Source organism: Myotis lucifugus, unplaced genomic scaffold, assembly GCF_000147115.1.
Source record: "Myotis lucifugus unplaced genomic scaffold, Myoluc2.0 scaffold_0, whole genome shotgun sequence".
Lineage (NCBI taxonomy): Eukaryota > Metazoa > Chordata > Mammalia > Chiroptera > Vespertilionidae > Myotis > Myotis lucifugus.
This window is the reverse complement of record NW_005871048.1, coordinates 33,297,813-33,314,898: the sequence shown is the minus strand read 5'-3', so window position 1 is coordinate 33,314,898 and position 17,086 is coordinate 33,297,813. Positions and strand designations below refer to the sequence as shown.

The 17,086-nt window shown below is 39.1% G+C and overlaps 1 protein-coding gene across 1 annotated transcript in view; it reads right to left on the bottom strand.

Moving 5' to 3' along the window:
- The window catches only part of HAPLN1 (hyaluronan and proteoglycan link protein 1), a 68,835-nt gene that overhangs the window by 21,540 nt on the left and 30,209 nt on the right, over nucleotides 1-17,086 (bottom strand). The window contains exon 2 of the mRNA XM_023751084.1: nucleotides 2,361-2,486. Within this exon, the coding sequence (XP_023606852.1) occupies nucleotides 2,361-2,460 (100 nt within the window). The 5' untranslated portion in view covers nucleotides 2,461-2,486. The remainder of the gene's footprint in view (nucleotides 1-2,360; nucleotides 2,487-17,086) is intronic.

The window sequence follows — 17,086 nt, the reverse complement described above, 5'->3', positions numbered from 1 at the left end:
GTTGCACATCTTCATCAAAGCAGCTTAGGGGAATTTGGGAATAATGTGCCTATTGCCCTGGTGTCATTTGGGCCTGGGAATACAAACATAGAAATTTAATAAACATGGGGAGATAGAAAAGGTGTTTTTGCAGTAATGCAAATTCTGAACAATTTTCTATCTCTGAGAGGAGCCCATTGTGCTTATCAGTACAACTCAGGAATTTGAAAGTCAGATTTACTAACTTAGTCATCTGACTACAAAATTCTTATAAAATTTTATGAGGGTTTAAATTCCTTTTGGGCCATGTTTGACAAATAAAAGTTTAAATATAAGAAACTAATGTAGTTTGACAAATAAGAGTTTAAATATGAGAAACTAATAAGTTTGACAAATAAGAGTTTAAATATGAGAAACTAGTATTTCAAGTGAGGAATGCAGATTATCTGCTGTAATGATTATCTCGTGTGCTATACATGTTATTTTTGCATTGTAAATGACAACCGAAATTATGTCAGGACACTTGAAGGTGTTTCTCTGGAGGACTGAAGATATGCATGTTCAACCTAAATGCTATCATAAAGGAAAAAGAAAACTTTTTATTAGATGAAAAATAACAAGAACAGGTATTTGGAGCAATTTTAAAATAAATTAAGATGTATGGACATAGCATCATAATCCTGATTCAAATTATATTTCAGTATAGGCTTCTATAAGCAAAAGGTAGGCTCTCTAGTTTTATTACTTGAAAGCTATGAGTAACTTTCTAAGAATATGAATTTACAATTAAAAAATGAACTATCAAGTTATTTTTTTAATTTGATAGTGTAGGCAATAATGTGGATAATTCTGATACCTCGTGTCAGAAATTCCTTTGCACTAAATTCCAGCAGAGTATATGGGATGGAAAGGTTGGGGCCCCAGAAGTTTTCCTCACTGACGAAACTCAAGTCTAATTTAAAGGCTCCCCAGGAGTAACTTTTAAAATGTAAATACACTCCCAAAATAATATTTGCATACTCTGAGTGCACTTTAAACTAAATGGTTTGTACATAGTTCATAATATAACAGATATCTGTCTAATAATAACTTGAAAACACAGCTAAAGTTAATTTTATATCAGCTTTAAACCTGCTATTGTTAGTCATGACTCGGTATTAACCTTTTGGCTGAACTGCATTCTGTGACTAGATGTTAAAAAGATGTTGTTCCTCATCAGAAATATCTCTGTGTAAATATAGTGTCTGGGAAACAGCTTTGATTCCTCTACTGTATACATTAAAAAACAGCTGAGTCAGCAGCTTGCATAGTACGATTTATGATTATATAATTCCTTTTCACAGTCCAGCAAAAAACATAAAGCTGTTGGAAGCCAAAAGAACTGAAAGAGATATATCTAAAACAGCAAGCTATTGTCAAATTCAGAACTCTATTTGTGTAGTCACAGTATGTACAGGAAAATACTTCTAGCCAGACTTACACTATCATTTGACCTTCACAACTCATACTTTGCAACAGTGGATGCAATTTTCTGAGACTACACTTTTGACCTTGAGGATATAACTTGATGTTTTATGTCGCTTAGCAAACCTATAATGCTTCTGGTCCCCAAACTAAGTTCATCTAAAATTAATGTCATCATATGTTTAAACTGTTAAATCCTGTCATTCTTCTTTTAATTATTCAGCACACCAGGGCAAAGAGAGAAGCGACAGCTCCTTTAGAACGATCTTTTCCTTATTGCATAAGTCTCTTAGCTTTCTGAGTGCAGGATGCCCCTTGTCTGAAGCTGGGACTGAGGAAATAGCTGCATTGCACTGCAGCCCCAAACCTCATTACAGCTCTAAGGCTGAGGATTCAGCTGAGCTGAACAGAAACACGCAGAGGCAACATACTGGTCAATCGGAGCTAAATATTCACCAAAGGAGATTATAACGCGGTGAGTTACTTTCTCCTGAAGCTTAGCTTGTCTGACTTTCATTTTCACATAGTTTTTCCTAATGCTTACTCTAGCAGCATGACCTTACATCGTAAGTTTTACTTCCTATTTCTCCCCACCCCCTTTGCCTTGCACTGAAATAAACTTTATGTCCTCTGTTCTACTTACAAGAAAGGTAGCAACTGTGCTAAAAAGCCTGGAACAATTACATCAATTCCCTGCAGTCGGACATTCATAAGCCATTCCACTTTAATTGTCCCCAATTCCTAACTCTACTGTCATGCTATCGCATTCAAAAGCCAGGGAGCATGTTCACCAATTAGCAGAAAGGAAAGGGAAAAGTCAGTGCAGCAGAACTAATGAAGAAACACAAACCCAGCATCTCAACTCGAAGTAACTTGAAATTCGTTTGACGTTCATAAGAGAACCTGTGTTTTCTTACCTTGGATGTGAATAACTCTGCCATGATCTAGAGTGTAGTTGTCTGAAGGATGATCAGCCCAGCAGATGGAGATCAGCACCAGAAGAAGTAGGCTCTTCATCTTTATAGCCCCAAGAATCTTCTTCACTGTGAGAGCATCACATACAAAGAGGCTTGTGAGATTTGGAGCCCTTCGGAGTGTTGCACTGCACAACTTATTGCCGCCTTATCATCACAGAATGGGTCTGTAAAAATGTTTAACCCAATCTGTTCAGAAAGTTTCTGTAGCTGTCTTTGGGAACGGAAGACTGCAGCTTTGAACAATTTCACTTTCCCTCATGTAGCCAGAGTCCAAATAGTGTTTAACTCTATCTTTGCAGAATTGTAAAATTTAAGACAGTGTAATTTTGATAACAGAGTGCTATAGCAAGTTACAAAGATATGTGGCAAGGATATAACAGACTTTTTAAGAAAGCTGTTTGAACCTCTGAATTTGAAGTATAAGTTAATAAAACAATTTTATACATATCTGGAAATTTATCACTGAATGTTAAACCAGGGCAAATAGAGAATATTTGCATGAAACTAGACAATATCATTCATTTTCCATGTGGCTCCCTAAGCAGGTTAGATTTGCTTGTTCTAAATGAAAAAGAGGACAAAAAAATAAGCCTGATTAAGCAGAAGCAGCACTTTTGTGACAGATTCAGTTACCATCTTAAACACTGCTTGGGTCTATGGTGACTAGTTGAAAGTTATGGACAAACTAGGTTAGAGATGTGCGTGCTACCACTGCAGTCATCCTGATTGATTTTTCATTCATTTCCACCTAAAATGCTGACGCACCAACTTCGAGTGCCAGGTAGGGTCTCTGCAGTCAGCTGAGCCACAGCTGCAGGGAAGGTCCCTGCCAGGCTCCCAGGGCAATTAGGCAAATGAAGAGCTGAAGCAGACAGCGAGGGGCAGCTCTGGTCCTGAGTGAAAGAGGCAGAGCCATCACCTGTCTGTCCTCTATTGCAAAACTGATGGATACAAAAGGACACAATCCACCCCCCAAACTTTGCCATGGGAAGGACCAAAAAGTCATTCCAAGTGATACAAACCTTATGACCTTTGCAGTTTCGGCAGGGCCAAAATGTCAGTGTAGCTGCTCTGTTTTAGTGTGGAAGCAGAGGCAGATATTAACAAGGGCTTTCTTTTTCTCTCACGCACACAGCAGCCTTCACAATGCCTGGCTATTTTTAAAACTGAAATTGCACAGTACTGGCTTCTCCCACTAATTTGTTTTTTCCAGGAAAGCCTGACTCCCTGGAATACTTATTAAAGAGCCCTGAGCCTGTTCCTGGAGGTCCTCGCAGGCCAGCCTCTGCTCCGGAGCCCAAGGCACTGTCTGCAAAGTTCCCCGAGTCTCTCTTGGGACCACAAACTCTCTGCTGTCTCCCCTCTAAAAATTGGCATTGTTGTGATGCCTAGGGTTTCAGTTTTTCATGTTTGCTTTAACCCTTTTCTTCTTCCTCATTGTGCTGCAGAAAGAAGATTGTGGGCAAGCAAACTGAGAAACTTACTTTTCTAGGAAACAAAGTGTCACCTTCAAAATTCTACCTGATTTACTCATATTGTCAGAAGTTCACTACTGGCTTGTGCTTCTGAGGATTTTTTGGAGAAATGATTATTTTTTGATGCTACTGAGTTTTGTCCATGAAATACCATTATTAAATGCTAGAGGCCCAGTGCACAAAAATTAGTGCACTCAGGGGGGTCCCTTAGCCCGGCCTGTGCCCTCTTGCAGTCTGGGACCCCTTGGGAGATGTCCATCTGCTGTCTTAGGCCCGCTCCCCAGAAGATCGGGCCTATGCTGGCAGTCAGACATCCCTCTGGCAGCCCAGGAGCCCTTGGGGGATGTCCACTTGCCAGCGGGGACCAGGCCTAAGCTGCAGTCGGACATCCTTAGCGCAGCTGAGGAGGTGGGAGAGGCTCCCACCATCACTACTGTGCTGGCAGCCATCAGCCTGGCTTGTGGCTGAGCAGAGCTCCCCCTTTGGGAGCGCACTGACCACCAGGGGGCAGCTCCTGCATTGAGCGTCTGCCACTGGTGGTCAGTGTGTGTCATAGTGACCAGTCATTCCCAGTCATTCTGCTGTTAGGGTCAATTTGCATATTACCCTTTTATTATATGCCTGGTGCATGAGTGGGGGGCTGGCTGGTTTGCCCTGAAGGGTGTCCCGGATCAGGGTGGGGGTCCCACTGGGGTGCCTGGCCAGCCTGGGTGAGGGGCTGAGGGCCGTTTTCAGACTGGCCACACCCCCTTCAGGGTAGGGGTCCCTGCTGGAGTGCCTAGCCAGCCTGGGTGAGTGGCTGATTGCTGTCTGCAGGCTGGCCAGAGCCCCTTCAGGGTGGGGGTCCCTGCTGGTGTGCCTGGCCAGCCTGGATGAGGGGCTGAGGGCTGTTTGCAGGCTGGCCACAGCCCCTTCAGGGTGGGGTCCCCGCTGGGGTGCCTGGCCAGCCTGGGTGAGGGGCTGATGGCTGTTTGCAGGCTGGCCATGGCCCCCAGCCACCCAAGCTCCCAGTGGAGGCTGGCTGGAAGCAGGTATCTGGGATTTGTTTATCTTCTATAATTGAAACTTTGTTGACTTTAGCGGAGGCCACAGCCAGCTCAGGGCAGGCAGGAAGTTTGGCTTCCTCCATCACCTGGGCAACCAAGCCTCCTGCTTGCTCCAGCTCCTTGGCTGCCGGCCGCCATCTTGTTTGGGTTAATTTGCATATAGTCACTCTGATTGGCTGGTGGGCGTGGCTTAGGGCGTAGGGATGGTATGGTCAATTAGCATCTTTGTCTTTTATTAGTGTAGATTATCTGTTTTCAGCCCAGAACATGCTTTGAGTGAACAAATATAATAAAAGTGTTTCTTTTGGAATTTGGAATATAATTGGGACAATTATACACACAAACAAAAAATAATGAGCAAACCAGCACAAATTTATATATCTCCTTTAATTCCATACCAAAGTATTAAAAAGTATGCCACTAAGTGCTCATTTCATTGAGTTAAGGTATTAACTGTTCAAGGGTCTAATTAAATATGCAAGCATGGGGGGGTATAAATAATAATAGTAACTACTTTTAACTGAATATCTACTATTTGCCAAGTGCAATCTATGCTAAGCATTGTGCATACAATGGCTCATGCAATCCTTGTAATAATACCATGGGACAGATATTTCCATTTTCCCTGACACACTTTCTTGCTGGAGGTCATACATTTAGTAAGCAGCAGCGTTTATATTTGCTTTCAAGCAAAAGCAATACCCACATTGAGTTGTGCTTATTTTCCAAAAAAAATAAGTAAATAAAATAGAAACTTATTTGTTTTGTTGCCTTTTTAAATTTAGGCTCTTTAACTTGAACCTACTATGATCTTAAAACTTTGACTTGTGTTACAGTGAATATAAGCTTTTTTTATTTTAAACTTACATGTAAGAAGTCAGATGGCACTTTGCTTAGCATGCTTGTGCCCTGCCTTGCTTATGACACCACCTTGGTGCCATGAGCACTTCCTTGGTGGCTCATTGTGTGCACACACATGTGCATTCACACGCACACATCAGCCTCAATTTTAAAAAGCTGAGGATATTGCACATCTTCAGTGATCTGTGATTAGAATAGAGGCATATGTCAGGGAGCACTACCAAGTACCTCACTGCCATTAATACACGCCAGGTAGGAGAGAGTGTAAATTATCTTTGCCATCCTGGCCGCATAACAACCGTCTCACCAAAAGATATGACACTAGAAAATTGAACTTTAAGAACACCATCTTCAGCCCTGGATGGTGTGGCTTCAGTTGGTTGGGCATCATCCTGTGCCCCATAAAGGTTGCCAGTCTGATTCCAGGTCAGGGCACATGCCTGGGTTGCAGGTTAGATCAATGTTTTGCTCTCACAACAATGTTTCCCTCTCTCTCTCTCCCTCTCCCTTCCTCTCTCTCTAAAAATCAATAAAAATATATATATTTTTAATTTTCCAAAGAGAATTTAAAATGGGCAATTTAAAGGACTAGAGATTTTGAAATCTGATTATATATACATATATATATATATGTATATATATATATGATGTTTTCAAGTTATTTTATTCTACATTGCTTATGTGGTATGTGCTAAGATGTCACACAGAACAAAAAATAAGGTTACTAGCTTACTTTTAAAAGAGATTATACAAACAACGGGTGGCCAAATATGAGGCTTTGCATCTATTATTTAACATAATTGTGTTAGATAATGGATAAATTAGCCTAAGTGGAAGGCATGCATACTTTATTCTGTGCCTGGAGAGCTAATGTCGCATATTTCCTTACATGCTAGGTACTGTCTCACACATTCAACTGTTATTTCTTAGAACAACTCAGTTGAAGTAAGTGTATTAGCACACACCTTTCACAGTTCTGGAAACCTCAGAGCAGTAAAGTCCCCAGCATGTAAAGCAAGGAGCTTGGAGTCTGGGCAGTGTTCCCCAGAGCCTGCACTCTGCACCCCCTTTGTCTTGTGTACCCTGAGGAATGTCACCAGCTCTCATGGCCAGCTCTCATGTGTTTTTCAAAACTTCACTCACACAAGCTCGAATGCCCCCCCTTATCCCTCTTCACCAGCTGTGGGTGTGTAGCACTGATCACAACCCTGTTTGCACAAGACACCAGTGAGTTTAAGTCCCACTGCTTTCCTCACTGCACGCCCTGCACCCAGCACTGTCCTGTGGGCCAAGAGGAAGGATGAATGGGAGAACCAGTTACAAGGACTAAAGGAGCCAAAACTGAGGGAGATTTTGCTCCATTTAAAGATTATATGTCTTATTTTTTAATATATTTTATTGATTTTTTACAGAGAGGAAGGGAGAGGGATAGAGAGTTAGAAATATCGACGAGAGAGAAACATCGGTCAGCTGCCTCCTGCACACCCCCCCACTGGGGATGTGCCCACAACCAAGGTACATGCCCTTGACCGGAATCGAAGCTGGGACCTTTCAGTCCACAGGCCGACGCTCTATCCACTGTGCCAAAGCGGTTAGGGCAAGATTATATGTCTTATTATGTGGAGGATTGAGAAGAGCTACTTTTTCTTCCATCAAGGCTATAATGACATGAACCTGTTTCAATTTAGTGCTTAAAATTTAGTTTTAAAATTATGAGAATCAATGTAAAGTTTTCTAGAAATCGAAGGAACAAAGAAACCACAAAATATTAAACAGAAGAATCTTATTACAGAATTATTTTAAAGTAGATGAAATCTTCTCCTCCTTGATACCTTTTAAGTCTGATCTACTTACGGGCAGAAGAGGGTTGGACAGTTTTTCCTAAAAGCTGGTCAGTGGTGCAGTGAAATGAACAAAACAACAACAAAAAACTGCAAAATGTACTTTTCCATTGGGTTAAATTAACTCAATTTAAACAAGTGTTCTTTTTTCCTGAAGTTACTTTTCTTGCTGTTTTCCTGTTAGAAAGACCTTCATAGAATTATAAATTTTACACTGTTCAAATTATAGATTATTTTATCCTTACTTTTTTCTTTAATGACAACTTTATGCTGGGTCATCGATTGTTTTGTTGCTGTTGGTTGGCTTTGTTTTCTGTTTTAACTCTACAGGTATGTACAATCCAGAAGTCAGGCCGCTGACCCAAATGATGGCTAAAGACCGCAGGCTAATGATGCATTTGAATTGCTCAGCGTGTGCAGGACAACTGGATCTTTACTTAAGCTCCGGGATTTACTCACACAATGGCGAAGAATGCAGAACTGCTTGGACTATAACCAATGCTCAAGAGAGAAGCCATGACTGAAAAAAAAAAATCTTTAACTATACAACAATAGCTCTGCTCAGGGAGTTAGTCTATATAAACTTCAAGCGAAGGTAGCACTCTCCCAGTCATCTTTCCTTGTTCTATCGAAGTGCAAACTACTGAAGCAACTAAAGAGCATTTATGATGCCCTGAATAGATGTCCAGTCATAGTCGTCATGGTGACCTCCTAATCTGGCCCGGTCAGTCTACTGCTTCCTTGCCCTTGGCATGATCCTCTGGCAACCTGAGAAGCTGGGAAAATGTGCTAGATCAGGAAGAAGAAAACACAAGTTCTACTCCAGGTCTCATATCCATTACATCAGGTCTCAATGTCGTCACCCACGAAATAGTAATAGTAATAATAATAAATTCTCCCCAGGGTGAAAAGTATTTTCGAAAAAGTATAAAAACTAAATAAACTATTGTTCTCGAGATGGCATGACCCACCTAAAACCTAATTTTTATGGATAAACATGAGAAACATGACAACCTAAAGATAACTTCATTTTAGAGGCAGGTGAGTTCTAAAAGTTCACTGTTTGGAGTGAGTGTAGGTGTCAAAGCAAAGTATGGGTCCTGGAGCAGAAGAAATGCCAGGAAACTTGCTAAAAAAGCAAATTATTTATTGGGCCATACCCAGGATCTCTTGAATCAGAAAGTAGGGGTAGGGCCTATTGATCAGTATTTCACAAGCCCCGCCCTTGCTTAGGGAAGTCTGACAGGCTCAAATTTGAGAACCACTGGTCAAAGCCTTTAAGAATGGTGGTAGGGCCTGAGCCGGTTTGGCTCAGTGGATAGAGCGTGGGCCTGCAGACAAAAGGGTCCCGGTTTCAATTCTGGTCAAGGGCAAGTACCTTGGTTGCAGGCTCCTCTGTCTTTCCCTCTCTCTTCTATTCTCTCTAAAAATCAATGGAAAATATCCTTGGGTCAGGATTAAAAAAAAAAAAAAAGAATGGTGGCGGACAGAGACTTGTCTTGGGGTAGTGAACACCCAATACAGTGTACAGATGCTGTGTTGTAGAATTGTGCACCTGAAACCTGTGTAATTTTGTTGACCAGTGTCATCCAAAAAAATTTAATAAAATGAAAAAAGTTTTACCAGGTGTTTTTCATCTGCAATGGAGCTTCAGAGAGTCCATAAATCCCTGGAAATAATGTTTGCCTATGTTCATTTTTCTTCCCTCATTTTCCTTATTTTTTTTCCTACAGTGCACATGTGTTTATTTTTTAAACTGTTACATTAAAACACTGGAAAGAAATGCACATAACATGCTAATTATTTTCTTAAAATATCAGACAGATGGATACTTTCCTCTTATTTTATAAACTTTTCATAATGTTGCTATGTTTATAAAATTAAAAATGCAGAAAACTAGGCGATTCAATTTGGAACAATTTCCATCCAAAAATGGCTAATGATTTGAAAAATATATTTGGCATTACAAAAGGTTATTTGCCATGATTTATATTCTCTAAGTTTGGCATGACTGTCACGTTACTGAAACAGTCGGAGACACTTTCTGAGTCTCTCTGGACTTCTGACAATTCAGCACGTCTGATGTTGAGGTTCCCTCAGTGCTTCAGTTCTGGGCACATTGCTGCTCTCTAAAAACAATGTGGTGGAAAGTGGATAGGAATGGAGTGAAAAAGAGAAGAATTTATAGAGCAGATTTTAAGAGAGTAAATAAAGAGGAAGAAAAGGCCACTCAAAAATAAGAAGAAGGGAAATAAAAAAGTAGCAAAGGAATAATAAAGGGAATATTTGGCACACTGTCTCTGAGTTTGAGGAAATAAAAGTGCCACAAGAAAATGAGTACTGGATTATAATTCCCAGAACCAAGGATGTCCTACGATGGCTTCTCTAAGAAAGATTACAATCTCTAAGATTTGTAATATAGCCTACAATTACTGCTGAAGTACAAGTTAGCCACTTGTATAGAAACTGCTTAGGTCATTTCAAAATGACCAGTTTTTTAAGTATCACTTTATTGTAGATATTTCTACTATTTATATGGTTTCTTTCCTACTTAAAAGTCTCAGAAGTCTCAACAAGTCATAAATTTGTGCCATTGAGGTAAAAATTGAAAGGTTGAATCTAGGACCCTCAAGATTCTCAGAATAAACTGCATTTTAAAATGTATGAGTCATTTCTTTCTCTCTTCCTCCTCTGCATTTTGTATTTAGCCCATTTTCCTTTCATCTCTCTCCTCAAATTTTCCATCCTTTTATTTTTTCTCTTGTTTTTCTTTTATATTTCTATTTCTCCATTCATTGCCTACAAATCTGACTCATCGACTCTTCATTTTTTCTTTTCTCTCTTCCCTATGTATTGTTATATTTATTACATTATTTTGATATTTGACATGATCACATGATTCACCATCTGAACCAGGGCACAGAGTGATCAGGAGAATATTTATAACGAGATGGGAAAACAGTAACATGTAAATTGAGGCTGTCCCAGGGAGGTGGGGAGCTATGCAGTGGGTATAATGGAGGAAAGGCAGAATTAAGTTTTATTTCTTGCTCTGCCACTTTCTAGTTGTAGACTGTGAGAGAAGCCACCCAACTGCTTCAAGTTCAAGTTTTTCATCCATCAACTGGAATATTTGATGACAAATGTCAAAGCCTTACACATATTAGTTCTTTCTTCTTCTTCTTCTTCTTCTTCTTCTTCTTCTTCTTATTATTATTATTATTATTATTATTATTATTTTATTGGAGATATCAGGCCCTCCCTTCTATTCCTATTGTGTTTTAGGACTGTACTCTTCAGCAGAACTTTCCTGGATTTTTAAAAGGATAATGACAATAATGTTTGTTTAGTAGCATTTCTATTCACTTTGCTCCTGGCTGGTTATTCCTCACCAGCTCTCTCTGAGAGAATATTGATACAGTTTAGGACAAACTCTGCAAACCTTCACTTCTTAAAGCACATTTAAGGTCTCCTTAGTGGTGGTGTTTGAATATCTAAGGTGAAGGGGGAAAACAGAGCATTTACATACTAAGTGCAGGACTTACTTGGACTGTTTTTTGTTGTTATTGTTTCTGGGTAACTAATAGTCTGGTACTGCTGAACAAATAAACAAATGAAACACATATAGCAGGATTCTGACACTCATAGGTTATAAATTACATGAAAATCTATCCTAAAGGTGATGCTTAAGAGTTGTAAACACTTCATTCAACATTTATTTGCACACAATACCTTCAGTTGGAATTGTATTCTCCAACCCAGGTCACACTGAGGTTGGAAATGAAATTTATAGATAGAATAAGTGTAGTATTGCATATTTATTTTTCATTATTTGACTTATTTTCCCACTATTAAGAGAGTTGGCAGAGTAAATATGCCTCTCCAATCTTGTGGTATGTCTTCTTCAATCAGGAATCTCTTCAAAGGGGTAATAATAGTGGACAGGTAGTTGTCAAAATCCACTCATATGACAGGAAAGAAAGAATATGAGTTGTAACTATAGTAAAAAATCAACTTTCTTGTCATGGTGTGTTCTTAGTGCCTTTTGCATGTGTAGCCATATCATATGAGTAAGATGGGGTGTATCCACAGAAACACCAATTTGTTGTGTCATGGCTAATTAAAAAGGTTTTTTCCCCTATGCATTTATATGGGCAGTCACTAAGACTCTTTTCAGGTCACGCTAAAGAAATTCCATATTTGCTCTCAATATATTCCAATATTCTAGTTCCAACTCTAGCAGATAATTAATTCACAATATGTTAGAGAAAAAATATGGTATAACAGCTGGACAAGGAGACTTATGGTCACAAAGCCCTAGAGCAGTGATGGCGAACCTATGACATGCATGTCAGAGGTGACACGTGAACTCATTTTTTTGGTTGATTTTTCTTTGTTAAATGGCATTTAAATATATAAAATAAATATCAAAAATATAAATCTTTGTTTTACTATGGTTGCAAATATCAAAAAATTTCTGTATGTGACATGGCACCAGAGTTAAGTTAGGGTTTTTCAAAATGCTGACACGCCGAGCTCAAAAGGTTCGCCATCACTGCCCTAGAGTGTAGTAGAAGTTGGTGCAGTAGTTTCAGTATGTTTCTGTGAGTTCTGTCTGTATACTATCTGTAGGTGTTCTCACTATCTACTCAAATGTTTTCCAGCTATATGAGATTTCTAAGTTTCCAGGATCAGGAGGGAACCTGTCTCTTAAAATTAATAATATGGTTCTTAAACAGATAGTTGTTAGTGGAGTAAGTCAAGAAATATATGGTAAGCAATACATTTTGATAATAATGGTGATTGATATTAAAAGGAAATAAACATCTTTCCTTCTAATTATCTTTGAGGAACTTATCCTACTTCTAATGACTTAAAGTCATAATATTACTATAGAACATTAAAAATTAGACTATAGCCAATGTAAATATTATATTGCTCTATTCTTTATAATGCATCCTTCATGGAATGCAGGAGAAAGCATTCATTTTTTGTCATTACACATCAAATATTGTAAAAAATCAAAGCATCTCATGAACTAGTCTTAAAAGATGATTAATTCTATCAGAATATAAATTAGTTATGCTGCAATTTCTCAGACTACCTCAGAATGTCTTTTAGTGTAATGTGAAAAATGTTGCCATGGTGTATCGACTTTATAATAACAATTAAAATATGGGAGCAATAAACCCACATGCTAGATGTAATTTTGACTAAAACGAAAATTTCAAAAAAAATTTTGTTTGTTTCTGGCTTAAAGTAATCTCCACAAACAACCTAACAAAACACTCGAAAGAGTATGTTTTCTAGGCATGCTTGTATAGGAAGGACGTCATCTTAGAGATTCATTCTTTCTTGATTCCATAATCAAAAATCTCAGTAGCATCAACCACAAAGCATTATATTAAATAATACAAAATACACTTTACAAATACTTCTTAATGTAAGAAATCAAATAACTCATTGTCATTATCAGTAATAGTAAATGATTTCTGAACACTGACAAGGAATTTGGCACTAAATTAAGAACTCTACCAACGTAGACATATTTCCTAGTGAATTGCAATTCAAATAGAACTTAAAAATGGTCACTTTAAAGAGAATGAAGCACCCCTTTTAGCCAACAATGTATAGTAAACAGGTTTTTTCTGAAATATTATAAAAGAATGCATATATATGTATACATATATATAATAAGAGCTTAGATTGCTATCTCAATGTTTTCTAACAAATAAAAAATCCCCAAAGCAGACAAAAGCAAATAAAATTAAACAAGTTCCATTTTTTATTATTCTTTTACATCATTTAAAGCCATGGACAATAACTCTCCTCTCTCTGTTTTAAAGTTCAAATACAAATAAATTGGCAATTGTTAGGACTGATTTAAATGTAGGTTATATAAAAATGAGTGTGGAATCTAGCTCACACACACACTACTAAGCGACTACAAACCTTAATTTTAGGCTTTATAATTGGATACAAAAGTTTTTAAAATAAAATATTTAGAAATAAAGGTTATAAAGCTAGAAAACTGATCATAACATCAACTTCAATTAAATCAGAAATATTTCTAATTAAGCTACAAAATCAATATTTTAAAACTCCATTTCCTTTAAAATTTTAGCATTTCTTATAAAGTTCAAAATTTCAACAGCTGTCAGTTAAACATTATATTCATACTGGATCTAACTACAAATCATCTTACAAGACACTTTGGTGGCAATGCAAATAACACGTTTTCTACATATGCAAATCCATCTCTAAGCTCATCACTGCACCCCACATGTAATTCTAAACTAGTCGACAAACAAGAATCAGGCAACTCACATATACTTTAAACGGTGATCATACTCTGAGAAGGTGTAGAAAGATTTTAAATATTTGTCAATTCTGATTTTTTACTAACTACAAGGAAGAATTTTATGATTGGCGATTTACTGAGGTATCAGATTGTATTAAGTCATGATAAAAACAAAAATAAATCCATTCGTGATCTTTAGCAGCAGAAACTTCTCTCTCCTCTCCACTTGATGCAGTCCCCGCCCCCCTTGGCTGTCACTTTTAAGATATCTTCCAAGACCCTGAAGCACGTTTACCATTGGTCCACATCCTGCGTCAAAGCATGATCTCATCAGAATTCAGTTCTTTGGCTTCTGAGGAACAAAGCCTGTTCCAGGCCCAGTGTCTACACAGCACAAAAAGGGAGACCACAATATTCTCCAATTTACTTGGCAAACATTGACAGCTAAGCTCATTAAGTCGAGCTTCCAAACTGGTTTTGTGATGCAAGACACAAACCCAGAATTTATTTTAATAGGCTTTTAAGTTATAGTAATCTTTGAGAGTGTTTTTTAAAGCTTTTAAAACTTAATCATCTCATTTACATCTTCTTTAGCTGAGAAATTTGTTCATTCTGCAAACTAAGATCATTGGACCCACCTTCTTTACAGGCACTGAAAGCTCAGCCAGTCAGTTAGAACTGACTCAGAACTAAATAATCATTTATGAGTATAAGACACAAAAACATGGGCTGTATTTTCACAAGAAAAAGTAGGGACAGCAGGTATACCTAAATCTCAAAGGTTTCTCAACGTCTTAAATACCACAAAATTACTATCCCACGCTTCCCACAGACTCTCTCTTTCAAGCTGGCTCCAAAATCCCAGCATTAGAGTTACCAATACAAAGTTCCTTAAGGTCTTTTTTTATTTCAAACTTGACCATGGTTTTGTAACATATTATGGAGAGCCTCAAGTCCATGATCGTGAGAGTGACAGAGCTCCTGGCTGGGTCCTGTCAATGTCAAGAGAGAAGAAGCAACCATAAAATCAAAGTTTCTCTCTCCCATGATTTCCATAAAAAGAAATGGTCGTTCCATGAACAATTATATTAAAGACCCCAATTCTCATCAATGCTAGGCAAATGACAGTTGAAGGTTATTTGCATACTAATGATTATTAAATAAACTCTTCCACCTGTTAACCTTAGCAGATACATAGATGGGTTTATATATAGGTGTTGAAATGGAATCCCGAGAATATAGGACCTAGAAAGCAAGGGAAATGGTAGCATTGTACAACTCTTCAAAAAAGGAACTGCTAGTCAAAGGTTGTAGAAAAACCTCACATACACTACACACACCACTGTCAGTCATCACCCTCAGATTCAGGTAATAGCTGCATACCCCAAAATAATGTTTAATGCACACAATACAGCAAATACTGAGAGAACTATGGAAGCCATAAATGTCACAGAAACAATGTCAATGGCTGGTTCAGAGATTGGCTTCTAAAAATGGATGCTTTTGTAGGCAATTGTTTGAAAGGTGCAAACTCCTGCCAATGAGAAGCAAGTAGAAGAGAACATGAAAGAGGAGGAGGAGAAGCAGGAGTGGGACAGGGAGTGGGGAAGGAAGAGAGTAGAAAAAGAAGACAGACAAGGAGGGCAAGGGGGAGGAATGGAGGAAGAAAACTCAGCATCTGGGAAGAGGAGAAGCAGTGTCCCTTAGTGCCAATGGACCCCTAAAAAGTCAGCCAGCAGCACAGCCACCGGAAATGAGAGAAATGGCCTGAAAGTCAGATATCACAAGAGAGAAAAAAAAAAACAGCCAGAGAGGCTAAATGAACCAACCACCTGAACAGATCCAGGGAGAGAAAACCTAGCTTAAATATCTCAGGGGCTCCTAAATCATGTACTGTGCCAAAGGAAGCCACAATCCAAGTAATTATCCATCCACAGGCACCAGTTTATGCCGGGCACGTGGAAAAAGGCTCAGCTTCAGATCCCAAAGCAGTCACCCTTCAGGGAGGCTGAGAAGCAGTGGGACAGAGCAGGATGCCAAGTGCACACAGGCATACTCAGGATACTTCCACAGAAAGAGAAGGGTCTCTCCACTAGGCACAGGGAACGGCACCCCCTGGAGCTGTGCAGAGCAGTAGCCTTGGCAGGCACCTCACCCAGCCTGAGAGGGGACGGGAATGGTTTTGCAAAGATGATGATTGCTCAGCTGGATCTGCAAGAGGAGAGCTAGCTAGAGAGGAGGGGGACAGACACTGCTGTCTACTAGAGTAGCACCTGCAGGGGAAATGAGCGGTGAGAGGGCTTGGGCTGCTTGTATGACTGCACGGAGCTCAGTGGGACTAGAGAGGAGGGTAATCAGAGGGACTGGCTGGAGACCAGGCTGGTGCTGGCAGTTCTTCTAGAGACCAACGGTTCTCAACCTGTGGGTCATGACCCTTTTGGCGGTTGAACCACCCTTTCACAGGGGTCGCCTAAGACCATCCTGCATATCAGATATTTATGTATAACAGTAGCAACATCACAGTTATGAAGTAGCAACGAAAATAATTTTATGGTTGGGTCACAACATGAGGAACTGTATTTAAAGGGCCAGAAGGTTGAGAACCACTGTTCTAGACAAAATGCCACATCCACCACACATTACCCACCTTATCTTTACATATCTCATAGTAATGTCCTAAAATTACATCTGTGTTAGAGAGCATGACAGAGGATTGTCCTAATCATGTCATGTATATGCTGCTTACAAAGGAAGATGAATGCAAAACTTACCTAATAAACAAATCATCACAATTCATACAAATGTAGAAAACCATCTCATAATTTTCAAATGAATGATGAAGCACCTGAAAGTGTTACAAAGTTGAAACTGCCTGAGGACAAAAACCATATTTGATTAGTCGTTATAGTCCTGGCATCTAGCAAGTTTCCAGTGAGTGTTCGGTGAATGACAAAAGAGATTGGCATTTCTGCGTCCAAAACACAGCTGATGGGAGGGTGCACGAGGGTTAACTTCATGTTGTGTTGATCGCTGTGACCCTTTCTGGCCTGCCTCAGCCTCAACCTGTCATGGGCCAATCTTGCAAGTTTGCTGCTCATTTGAAAAGTATAATCTACTCTGACATAAAAGGACCACTTTTTGG